We start from the raw sequence: 13,007 nt of genomic DNA, 5'->3' as shown, positions 1-13,007 counted from the left end.
GGAGTGCAAGATTCTCAAGAAGAAAATACTATTCACAATATATCTCCTTCAGTACATGTAGCAGAATGCTCTAAAAATCAGGAGACAGTTATTAATTCTGGTAAATTTCAAGTGCTTCAATTCATGAATGACAATATTTTGGAACCCAATAGTGAATTTCCTACATTATCAATTAATCAAGTTACTCAAGCAGTGGTTAGTTCTCCATCCATCAATTCTACTGTTAAAATAACACCTCCAGTGGGGAAGAATATTACAAATTCTATTGGTATGGCACCTACAAAACAGAAAAACAAAGTGGATAAAGTTACCACAAGACAGCAGGCTGCTACATTAAGTTTAACAGGACTGAGGAGCAATCCTTCTCAGTCACTCCCTTCTCAATGAAGATAGTATTTTGGAACATCAGAGGCTTGAAGAGATTAAATGCTAAAGATAAACTCAAAAGTTTAGTTCACTCTTCTTGTCCCTCTGTAGTTTTTGTTGCTGAACCAAAGGTGAGAGCTACTTCTGATTTTTGCAAGAAATTGAATTTACCTAACATGCATCATAAAGTAATTCATAATTCTACTAATACTAAGAAAGGTAATATTTGGATGTCCTGGAATGTGAACATATCTGCCCCTAAATTTTTTTCTATTACTGCTCAATCCATTACTGTTGAAGTAGGAGGTTGTTTGGTAACTGGAATTCATGCTGCCTGTTTAACTGTTGATAGAAGAGAACTTTGGGAGGAGTTGGAATTTTTGAATTCTCAAGATAAACCTTGGATTGCCATTGGTGATTTTAATACAATAATGAGTGTTAATGAGAAGAAGGGAGGAAGGAGTCCTTTAACTATATCCATGCAAGAGTTTAATGATTGTCTTAATACTTGTGGTTTAATTCAAGCACCTAAATCTGGAGTGGAGTTCTCTTGGTGTAACAATAGAGCTGGTACAAAGAGGATCATGTGCAATTTGGATAGAGCTGTATATAATGCAAAATGGCTAGAAAAGTATCCTGGTTGGAGTTATAAGGTGAATGCTAGGGGGACTTCTGATCATAGTGCTTTATTAGGAGCAAATGCAGTAATGCCAAAACCTGACAATGTTCCTTTTAGAGCCTTGAAAGCGTGGCTTACTCATCCATATTTTCTGAAGTTAATAAAAGAAACTTGGGAATATAATTTAATTGGTAATCCGGTTTTTATTTTCTTATCCAAGCTGAAAAGAGTAAAACAAATTGTTAAAGATTGGAATTGGAATGATGTCAGAGCTCAGCTACAAAAAGCAGAAAAGGAGGTGATCAAGGCAACATTAATTTCAGACAACCAACCAGAAAATACAGTATTATTGAATAATCTTGTAGTTGCAAGAGGGAAGCAAGAAATATTGGAACAAAGAAATAGAGAAATTGCTCAAAAAAAAAAGCAAGAATTAAATGGATGAAATAAGGGGCATCTAATTCTAATTTTTTCCATACTTCAATCAAGAAAAGACAAAGCCACAATGCAATAACAGAATTGGAGAATTCAGCAGGTAGCATCATTTCAACAGAGCAAGAGATTTCAGAAACTCTGGTGGAACATTTTGAGAACAAATTTAAGAAACAAGAAGTAAACTTTGCTGAAGGTATTTTTGATAATATCCCAAAGATCATTAATGAAGAAGATAAAAACATGCTTAATGTTATTCCAACTAGAAAAGAAATTTATACTGCAGTAAAAGAAATGGATCCAGACAGTGCTCCTGGTCCAGATGGCTTTGCTGGTTGGTTCTACACGAGCACATGGGATATAATTGGTGATGATTTAACCCTTGCAATTCAGTTTTGTTGGAGTAGAGGTTTTATCCCCAAAGTAATGAATGCAAATTTTCTTACTCTGCTGCCTAAAGTTCAAGGTGCCAAGAAAGCTTCTCAATTTAGACCCATTGGGATGAGTAATTTCTGCTTCAATATTTTCAAAAAAATCATTACTACAAGAATAGGCGGGGTCATAGAGAAAATTGTATCTCCACAGCAAGGTGCTTTTATCAAAGGGAGGAATATTCAAAATCAAATAGTGTTAGCTTCTGAATTAATAAATGAGATGGAGACAACTAGAAGAGGGTGGAATGTTGGTTTGAAACTGGATATTACACAGGCATATGACTCTCTCAGTTGGGACTTCTTATTTCAAGCTATGTACACTTTTGGATTTTCAGCTAAATTCATTCAATGGTTACTAGTACTCTTTCAGTCTACTAGAATATCAGTCATGGTAAATGGAGGCCCAGGTGGTTTTTTTCCTATTGGTAGAGGTTTGAAGCAAGGTGATCCTCTTTCACCTATTTTGTTTATCATTGCTCAGGAAATTCTAAGTAGAAAATTAACTCAGATGGTGCAAGAAAAGAAATTGATTCCAATGGTAACTAGAAATGGTATTCTGCCATCACATATTTTCTTTGCTGATGACATTTTTCTGTTTTTCAACGGAGATAAGATAAACATTGGTAATCTAGTAAAACTCTTGAAGGACTATCAACAATCATCTGGTCAAATAGTGAGTATGGAAAAGAGCAAATGCTTTGTAGGTGGCACTTCTGAAGCTAGGAAAAACCAAATTGCAGAATATTTTGGTATGTCCTTATCTAAATTTCCTGATAAATACTTGGGTGTTAACTTGGTTCCTGGGAAAATTAAATCATCTCATGTATGGGAATGTGTAGAAGCATTACAAAGTAAAATGCCTGGCTGGATGGGTAAAATGCTGTCATTTCAAGAAAGATTAATATTGGTGAAGCATGTTTTATGTAGCATACCAATTTACAATATGTCAGTGTATAAATGGCTTAGGAAAGTCTTGTCAGCATGTGATAGGATAATTAGAAACTCTCTTTGGTCAGGTGATCCATCTAAGAAGAAGTTATTGACAGTAAAATGGGAAGAAATAAATGCTCCTTTTGCAGAAGAGGGGCTTGGATTGAGAATTTTAAAAGATATTAATAAGTCTCTACTGATGAAGTTAACTTGGAAAATGCAAAATGATGAAGATGAATGGGCTAAATTCTTTCAAGCAAAATTTCAAGATAAACATGGAGAGTGGATCAATTACTATAAAAAATCTTCTATTTGGATTGGGATCAAATGGGTTCTTGATGAAGTTTTTATTAACTCAAGATGGATTGTGGGGGATGGGAAAAATATCTCAGTATGGAATGATATTTAGATCACAAGTCAGCCTTTGAGAACTTTATTTTCTGATCATTCTTTTCTACTTCAAACTCCTCAACTTAAGGTGCAAGATTTATTAGCAAATGGGGAGTGGGTAATTCCAGCTGAGCTATCTAATATGATAAATGTGGAAGAACTGCCTGTGGTAGATGGTCAAAAAGATAGGAAAATATGGATATGGTCAAAAACTGGAGAATTCACAGTGGCAACTGCAGTGGAGTGTATAAGAAAGAAATTCATTGAACTACAATGGACTAAGAAAATATGGAAAAACAGCATTCATCCTAGTGTCTCTAGTAACATATGGAAAATTATTAGAGATGTTTGGTCCACAGATGAGAATATGAAGAGAAAGGGTTTTAACATTGTCTCCAGATGTTCATTTTGCAAGCAAGAAGAGGAAACTACAGACCATATACTATGGTAATGTAATTTTAGTAAGATAATTTGGCAGTGGCTGGGTGGAACTTTTTCATTCTTTATCCTATATCTTTTGATGAAGTATTCTCCATGGCAAAGTCTAAAAGCCCAGCTGTGAAGGAAATTTGGATGTCTGCTGCTCTTATAACTATAAAAGAGTTATGTTTTCATAGAAACAGAGTGGTGTATGATGGATTCCAACCAAATGAAGAAGAGGTGAAGAGCAGAATCTTTCATTTTACAAAGGAATGTGAAGTCAGGATGAAAGGGTGTATGTGGAACACAATTGAAGACTTGCAGATTCTCAATTTTTTTGGGATGAAATGCAGGACAGTAAAGAATTCCAGAATACAACAATGTTTTTTCTCTTTACCCATTGATGATAAAATCTTACTATGCTGTGATGGTGCTTCAAGAAACAATCCAGGTGAAGCAGGATATGGCTTTATTGGCAGAGACAATACAGGTGGATGTTTGATTGTTGTTGCAAGGGGGATAGGCATTGCAACTAACTACATGGCAGAATTTTTTGCAGTCATAAATGCATGTGAATGGGCCATTAGTAAGGGTTTCTTACAAGTATGTATCAGGACCGACTCAGCATCAATACTCAATTCTTTGGTAACCAAGAGAATTCCATGGTATATTCAAACTAGATGGAATAAGATTATTTCTACCCTGGTTAGCTGTGAATTCATTCACAGTTATAGGGAAGTGAATTTTTCAGCAGATGGGCTTGCAAAATTGGGAGCTACATTACTGAGAGGTGAAAAGAGGATTTTTTTGCATAAGCCTTCTTTCTTGGGTAGATTGGAACAAACAAATAAGGCATATTATAGATTCATGTAATTGTTGTTTCTTTCTGTTGTATCTCTTTTTCTGATAAACCTTTTGTAATCTCTTTTTGAAAATCAATATAATTTCATTATTAAGAAAAAGAAAAATCGACATAATCTTTTAAATGCTATTGTGATTATGTATGAGTATAAGGTGAGGATTTCATCCTAGGAAACAATGTTTTACATGTGTTTTAAGGAAGTAAATTCATGAATTTGTTTTGTGAATCGAAAAGGAAATCGCCAGGCGTTATTGGTATTGTTATTCATTGCATATCTTGTGAAAAACCAATATGTGTGATTAGTATAAGCACTCATGACTTGTTTGTGTTCTTGGTAAAACTATTCACAAAGGCATGACTTATGTATTGGTATGACTTTTATTAGTGAAACCGATCTTAAGTAATCACCTGAGATGGTATGATTGAGTTTGTGATTTTGTGTAAGACCGACTCTGGGTAAAGGGGAACCGATCCTAGTAAGAGGTGCAACGCATCACAAAGGGAAATCGATCCTTGTATGAGGTGCAGCATGGTTTAGCAAAAAGGGGAACCGATCCTATGGACATGTGCAATACGTTTTTAGGCAAAGGGGAACCGATCCTATGGACATGTGCAACACATTCAAGTTAGATACCATATATATGTGGGGAACCGATCCTATTACCTAGTCAATCGAATTTTGGAAAGCTAGTATAACTATGCACAATACTCACATGGAGGTAGAACCGTTAAACCCATGATTTGTGATTGAGTGTTCTTGATCAATCACATAGTTCTTGAAAATCAGATGAACCAATTATAAACTTGTTTGGAAGTGTGGCAAATCGGTTTCAAGATTGTAAGTATGAAAGAGGACTTACAGAGTAAGGATGTCGACATACTTTGAACATGTGCTGTAACGCTTATCTTTAATTGTTCAAAGTTATTCCTTAATATCTAAAGGAAGAAAATCCCAGGATCGAAACATATGTAAGTTATGAATCTTTTATTTAAGGTTTTTAATTTTATCTTAGGAAAACGAGAATTAGTAATGTGCATTTACTAGTTAAAGATTTTCCAAAGAAATTTTCGGTCATTATTCTGGACAGAGCATTTCCAGGAATTATGGAAACCGAATTTGGAATATATTGCATATCTTGAGAATATTTTCAGTTTTAGAAATTCCTTGGTGTACAAAATTCCTTTTCTATAAATACTTGAAGTTTGCATTTCTAGAAAACTAATCCTTCATGACAGCAAGCTTCCTCGGTTGTATTGTTACTGGTGAAGCCGCCTATTCGGAGAGGAGAGTAACCTAATTAGGCGAAATCTCTTACGGCCGCTCAGTTTAAAGTCTTCTTTGAGATTGAGAAGCTCTATTAGTACCGTTGGTGGGAAACTAGATAATTGCGGTTTATCTTGTGTTTTCGATTGATTTGATTGACTAACGGTGGTTGAACTTTGGTTGCACCTAGTTTGTTTATGCTTGAGAATCTTCTCTTCTGATATAAGATTCACTCAAACTAGATCGAAGTTTCGACAGGTATCTTTAGACTGTATGTAGATCTAAAGACGTTGTGTGATAATTCGTTGTTAACAGACTCCGTTCTGTGCGTGATTGATCACAAGAGATTCAAGTTGTTGTGTGCAGGTGTTTATTGAAGATCTAAGAAGATTTGAAGACAAAGAAGATATTGAAGATTTCTGATTTGAGGTTCATAATCTTTGGTGTGCACAATACTTGTTTCGGTATAGAGGATCCAACTATAATCGGTTTATCCTTGTGGTAGATTGGATTGATTAGTTGTGTAGATCGGCATCAATACAATTATCTGTGATTAAAAGTATTGATTGCAAAATCTTAACAATTACCTTTGGTAGTTGAGAATAAGATAAATCTAAGAGCCTGACGAAGGAGTTTATTGAGATAAATAGAAGAGCCTTTGTCGAACTCACGTCACTTGGTTGAAGAGAGTTGCTACCAAAAAGATTTTTTGTTCCTTTACTGTTTGGAATACGAACCAAAGGAATTGTTCCAAGTACGTGACTTATTCATAAGTTGGAGGCGTGGGAATACAGACGGAACTAGGTGAACTATAGGTTTAGTTGCTTGGTCTCAACTATACGAAGTTGGTTTAATTTTGTGTAGCGGCTTAATCCTGAGAGTATTCAATTCTGGAAAACATCTTGAGGTTTTTCTACATTTGCGGTTTCCTTGTTAAACAAATCTTGCTGTGTCATTTACTTTTATTTTCCGCATTATAATTGTTTTATTATAATTAAAGTAAACTACACAAACGTTAATTCCTATTTACTTGATAGCAATCCTATTGTGTTTGGTTAAATCCGAACCTCTTATCAAGTAAACATACTTCGTTGTTGTATTGTCTCGATCTCATATCCATAGACGATCACATGAAGTGTGAACCGATTAGTTGTATTCTCTCGACTCAGTCCATAGACAATCACTTTCGGAGAAAGGACTTATAGGTAGGAAAAGTTTTTGCTTGAGGTATATTTGGGTACCCTCGCCTTTTCATATTCCCTGCCAAACAATCACTACCGCATCTCCATAGTTATCTTGTATCAAATCAAGCCCATTTCCAATCCTTTTAATCGTTATATGAAAAAACGAATTCCACATCAACTCAGCAGAAACTCCATGCCCTTGAATCTCCTCCCCAACCACACTGTAATATGTAGCTTCAATCCCACCTGTTGACTCACTCTTATCAATTTATGATACTGTAATATATAGCTTCAGTATTTCAGCCAAAATGTTAACTCACTCTTATCCATCTGTATAAGCTTAGAAACTCCATTAATTGATCTCCTTCATCGATGTTTCATCAAAAACTCCATATTCAAACTCTTCTCAAATCCTGGAAACAACAACCCTAGAAAAATTGGTTTTTTTTCTTCGAAATTTTATTGCAAAACAAAGATTGAGACGAGATAGTTATAGATCTATGCTTTAATCATGAAACAAGTTAGAACATCGATATGAAATCGACGAAATTAGGTTTTCGAAACTCACGAATGTTTTTCTGGAATCTATTTTGAAACCAAAAGATTTCTAATCACTTTATGATAGTGGTGGCGGACGTGACGGAGATGGTGGTGCTGGTTCTGGTGGAGACGATCGAGATAATAGTGGTGGAGGAAGCGGCAGAGATGGTGGTGGTGGGAACGATTAAATATCCTGAGTTGTAAGAAAGAAAAAAGAACGAAAGTTAGAGAGAAGGTCAAATGAGGAATCATATAGATTATGATTCTCTTTAGAAATTTCGATTTTGCCATTAGGGATATTTGTGAAGTCTGTTAGGTATATTTATGAAGGCCCATCAGAAGGAGGGACAATAATTCAATTTCCACTTGTTTCAAAAGAAAAATAGAAAGAGGAAGAGAAAAAGAGAGATATGAAAATGATAGCTAACTTTTTTGTTTTCATTCTGCTATAAGTAACGTTTACTAAAAAAGGACAGACAAATAAAACCCGTTGATTTATATTTTATTTTCTGATTTAAATTTTATCAACTACAATTAAGTGACAACCTATGCATGCTATTATTAATTCAAACTTACTAAAGTAAAATAAAATTTTTATTTAATATGGAAACTTAGGTAAAATAAGGGTCTGGATTCCCTATTTCCTATCTCTGTGTGCCCTCATGTCCCTCCAACTAGGTGTTGACATGTGGCGTCATTGTCTTCCCTTATATTTATTTTCGGATTATCTAGTTAATTTGAGAAAGAAAATCTGAAATATATATGGGATAATATATATGTACTTCCTTTTTGCGGCATGAAACCATTTGGAAACCTATACATCCTTTTCAATCAAAGTTTATCTATAAAGTAAGTATTATCTTCCAATAGCTTGGTGCACTCAATAAACCAAAAATGCAATTACAATGTTTTTGAGCCATAATCAAACTAAAACAACTAAAAAGATTTTAAAACCTATAAAATTTGTGGTTTTATAGAATTTACAAATGGATGTTAATCATTTAGAAAATGATCACCAAAATTTTAATCATGTGAAAGATGATCACCGAAATTTTAATCATTTAGAAGATGATCACCAAACTTAACCTTGTTATGTTTTTATTTAATGTACCTCACTGTTTCATAGCAATCAGGGGAAAGATGAACAACAGTAAAAGAAAAAAAGATGAACAAGAAGATGTAGGTTAGGAATAAGTTCGGAAGATTTTGACAGAACTGGTAAGTTTTGAACTATATTAATTCATTTTCCTATATTTACTCAATTTGATTGCCGGTTTAATAATACTGAATTTAAGGTAATCAGATAATGACACATGGAAAATTTACATTGGTGGGACACGGGGAGACAAGAAACAAGGAGACAGGGGATCCAGAGCTGTAAAATAATTCTTTACTTCCTAACACAAAGAAATTTCTTAAATTGTTATCAATGATGTTTCTATTCTTATCCAAATATACCTTTCATACATGTAAACATAATTTCATATTTATATACTAAAGAAAATTCTTTTAATTTTGCTAACATTTAATAGACACGTAAATAAGAAAAACTCATCTAATTTTGCATTATCATGTACATGCAATTAGTACTAATCAATCATTTTTTTAATTTATCTTTGTAAACTTAAATATATATATATACATATTCTTTACTTACCTATTAATTAATATAAGAGATATGCACAAATATTTTTCATAAGAGTCAAATCATTAAATTGCCAAAATAAATCAAATCTTTCATTTTCAATTTTCTTATGTATTTCAAATTCATGCTACAATTAGCGACTTAAAAATAATAAATCTCTTTACTAACATTAATAAAAATGTCTAAAATTAATTACATGTAACTACCAATCAATGCATTAATTGTTTCTATAGTAATAATTTTATTCAGCCCACTCAGTCAAACCGCTGAGGTAGCAATGACTTAGCTTGACTTTTCCCTTTTCCATGTTTTCTTCTCTCTTCTTACGTGGGTTTTGAATTTTTAGTTTCCGATTTTCTTAAAAACCGAAAGTTAAGAACACCAACCAAGAAGTGATTCAACCTCGTCAACATCTGTAGTTTCTTCCTTTTGCTATAAACAAGATTCTGGCTTCAGATAAAGCTCTAATCAACGTTTCATGCCTTCCTTTGCTTTATTCAAACAAATCTGGCACAAAGAAATAAACCAAAATCTTGAACCTAAGTTAAAAGAACTGGCCAATAGAAGAAGAAGATTATTTACTTGAACTTACTAATTAGTTTATATGGAAGTTCTGAAACTTACATTAGTTTATTTGCAGTCAGAATTTTTGCTGTAGAAACTCATCGATATACTTAAATGGTTCAGCTTTATGTGGTTACTGAAACTTATTATAGTTCTGTTTCTGATTGTTCATATTACTCAAACTCTAAACTAAGAAGAACTTTCTTAAGCATAAGGAGAAATACCATATCTTTTACATTACTGATTAAACATTTTATACATATGATATGTCTTACAATAGTGTGTGTTTGAAGTTTACATTTTCTGTTATGAAAAAACACTGTACAATGGATAAGCTAGCAATAAAGACAAGTTCTAATCATAGACTTTAGGCCACGAAATGATTAAAGCTTTGACATTTCAAGCCAACTTGTGTGCAGTTTAATGGTGTAGAGGTTGATAGAGTAGCAATGTTCGCAAAGCAATGGGATAAAGGTTTTGCTGATGGCGTGAAGAGAAGAGATCGTTTGCTGGTTCTCTGTTGTTGCTCATGGTTGAACCTGAAAGGAGCCTAGTAGAAGCTCCAGTGGTTGTGCGATGTTCTTGCGGCGGTAAAGGGTGGTCGTGGTTTCCTTCATAAGCTGTAATCTTAGCCGTCTTGTCCTCTGAACATCTCTGCACCTGCTTCCGTACTGGGCATCCTACAACCATTGTGCACCCATAGTAAGCACGTGGACAAGGATTACCCTTGGCCATTTTTTGTCATTAATGTTTAAACCAGTAAGACCATATTACTGCTGCATTTGATGATTCAGTTAGCCGACATACACTTGTTTTCGGCTCAAACTTTGGCAAACATTGAGACTTGTTTGTAAATTAACTAAACCGCTCCATATGATTTATATGCTCCTCTACAGGTTCATGGCATGATAATTTGGTTAAAAAAATTTGATGTCTACACCTCTTGGAAGGGGCTGCTGTTAGCAATGATTTGACTGACAATAAATTGATTGTAAAAGAACCGATGAGACTACAAACAAAGTGTAGAGAGATAAAACTAACTTAATTGATAAATTACCTGAACTGATTTCAAGTTAACAATCTTTTAGTACATTGAGCATCTATCGCGGAAACATCAGTCGTAATATTTGGTTCAAGACTTGTGCTCGAAAAGCAAAAAGGCTGCCAATGGTTACCTGGATCCATAATACAACAATGTCAATGTATGTGGAAACTTCACTATCCCACGAATATGCAATCCATGTTAGACGAATGATAAATTAAGCTAACATTCTGGTCAGGTGTTCAATGTTTGTCTTCCATCAAAATCTCAAATACAATCTATGTTAGACGAATATGCATCCATGAGGATATTCTATGGAAGTTATAAGATCATCAAAGCCTGAACTCAAACAACAACAATAACCTTCATTGAAAATTCCCCATATAAAGCAAAACTCACGTGAAATTTCAATAAAAATTGTCAATTGAAAACAAGCAAAAGGAATTTGAAGTGAATTACCTTCGAAGTTAACACCTTAAGGAGACAACAACCCATTATTTTTACAGCATTAACGCAGCTTTGCTGGTGCCCAGTTGAAATATAAAAACCCTAGAGATTTGGGGGTTTTCTGGAGTTGGATCGAAGAGAGGAGAGAGAAAAAGAAAAGAATCCTAAAACACTAATAAAAAAGCAAAAATCCTACGTTCAAGTACCAAACACCTTTGTTCCGTGGATCCGGTTACCAAAGGTTTCATTGTTAATACTTCTTTTTCAGCCTGAACAAAGGAATATCAAAGAAGAAAAATGAAAAGATTGACACGTTAGCAGAAACAAAAATAAAATAAAAAATAAAGAGTCAAGCCACGCCAACGCCACTTCAGCAGTGGGTTTGACCAGTGGGTTAAATAGAACTATTGTTTTTATAGTTAATTAAAGGGAAAAATACCGTTTGGTCCTTTTTTAGGTGGTCCCAAGTCAGTATGGTCCTTTCAGAAATCACCTTTTCCATTTGGTCCATAATTATTTAAAAATATTAAATGGACCAAAGTACCCTTCTGTGTTAATTTCTACTTATTTTTTGTAGCAGTTCATTCTGTCTGATGAACTCCAGAGTTCATTCCTTCAAATGAAAACCTAATAAAACCAAACTAAATTTCCTACTTATGTTTTGTGTTGATGAACTCCGGAGTTCATTCCTTCAAATGAACTCCTAATAAAACCAAACTAAATTTCCTAATTATTTTTTGTGTGGAGTTCATTCCTTCAAATGAACACCTAGTAATTCAACATGAGTTCATCTTCAACATGAGTTCGTTATTTACATGAACACCTACTAAAAAACTGAGTTCATCTTCAACACAAGTTCATTCTTTACATGAACACCTAGTAATTCAAGATCTAAAAAACAGAGTTCATTTTTTACTAAAAACCAGAGTTCATTCCAGAAATGAACTTCGTCATCTTCATCTTCTTCATCAGCAACAAAAATTCATCTTCATCATCTTCATCGTCTCCATCATCAGTAGCAACAACAGACGAAAAAACATCAAAATCTTCATCACAAACCAGAGTTCATTCCAGAAATGAACTTCGTCATCTTCATCTTTTTCATCAGCAGCAACAACTCATCTTCATCGTCTCCATCATCAGCAGCAACAATAGACGAAAAAACATCAAAATCTTCACCACAAACCAGAGTTCATTCCAGAAATGAAATTCGTCATCTTCATCTTCTTCATCAGGAGAAGCAACTCATATGCATCGTCTCCATCATCAGCAACAACAACATGCGAAAAAACATCAAAATCTTCATCACAAACCATAGCTCATTCCAGAAATTAACTTCGTCATCTTCATCTTCTTCATCAACAGCAACAACTCATCTTCAACAACAACAACAGCAGATCCAAAAATCAAGAACAAAAGATCCAAAGTGATGATGAAGAAAAAGAAAAAGATGAAGAAATCAAAGGATTTCAAGGTTCTTTTGTAGATCTGAAACTTACCCAAGCATGTGAAAATGATAAAGGTTCATTATCATCATAAATAGCAGCAGAATCTTTAACATCACCGTCTTCATCATCAAAACAACAATAAATATAAAAAGAAAAAACCGCAAAACTTCATCGTATTCATCATCATCATAGTTCATCTTCTTCATCACTAGCAGAGAGAAAAAATGGAGAGAAGAAGAATCATTCATCATCATCTTCATCTTCTTCATCACTAGCAGGAAAAAAATGGAAAAATGAGAGAAAATGAGAGAAACTAGATATGAAAACAAGAAGAGAGAGAAAGTAAATATGAAAATATATTATTTTCTAGGGTCTTTTCTATATACGTGGTCCCAAAAGGATATTTCTATCACCACACAA

At 34.0% G+C, this 13,007-nt stretch overlaps 1 protein-coding gene and 1 long non-coding RNA gene across 2 annotated transcripts; one reads left to right on the top strand and one right to left on the bottom strand.

The window, feature by feature from the left end:
* The first annotated feature begins 383 nt into the window (after window positions 1-383).
* Window positions 384-4,464, top strand: LOC113294756. Its single transcript, XM_026543132.1, has 4 exons — window positions 384-1,328; window positions 1,475-3,172; window positions 3,260-3,416; window positions 3,650-4,464. The coding sequence occupies exons 1-4, from the start codon at window positions 384-386 to the stop codon at window positions 4,462-4,464; spliced, it is 3,615 nt and encodes a 1,204-aa protein (XP_026398917.1).
* Window positions 4,465-9,871: 5,407 nt separating this feature from the next.
* Window positions 9,872-11,423, bottom strand: LOC113292734. Its single transcript, XR_003331845.1, has 3 exons — window positions 11,152-11,423; window positions 10,708-10,825; window positions 9,872-10,330 (listed from the first exon to the last, which is right to left on the bottom strand). It is a non-coding gene; the product is annotated as an uncharacterized LOC113292734 (long non-coding RNA).
* Window positions 11,424-13,007: the final 1,584 nt, after the last annotated feature.

This window comes from Papaver somniferum, chromosome 7 (genome assembly GCF_003573695.1).
Source record: "Papaver somniferum cultivar HN1 chromosome 7, ASM357369v1, whole genome shotgun sequence".
NCBI classification, from domain to species: Eukaryota; Viridiplantae; Streptophyta; class Magnoliopsida; order Ranunculales; family Papaveraceae; genus Papaver; species Papaver somniferum.
This window is presented reverse-complemented; position numbering and strand designations above follow the sequence as displayed.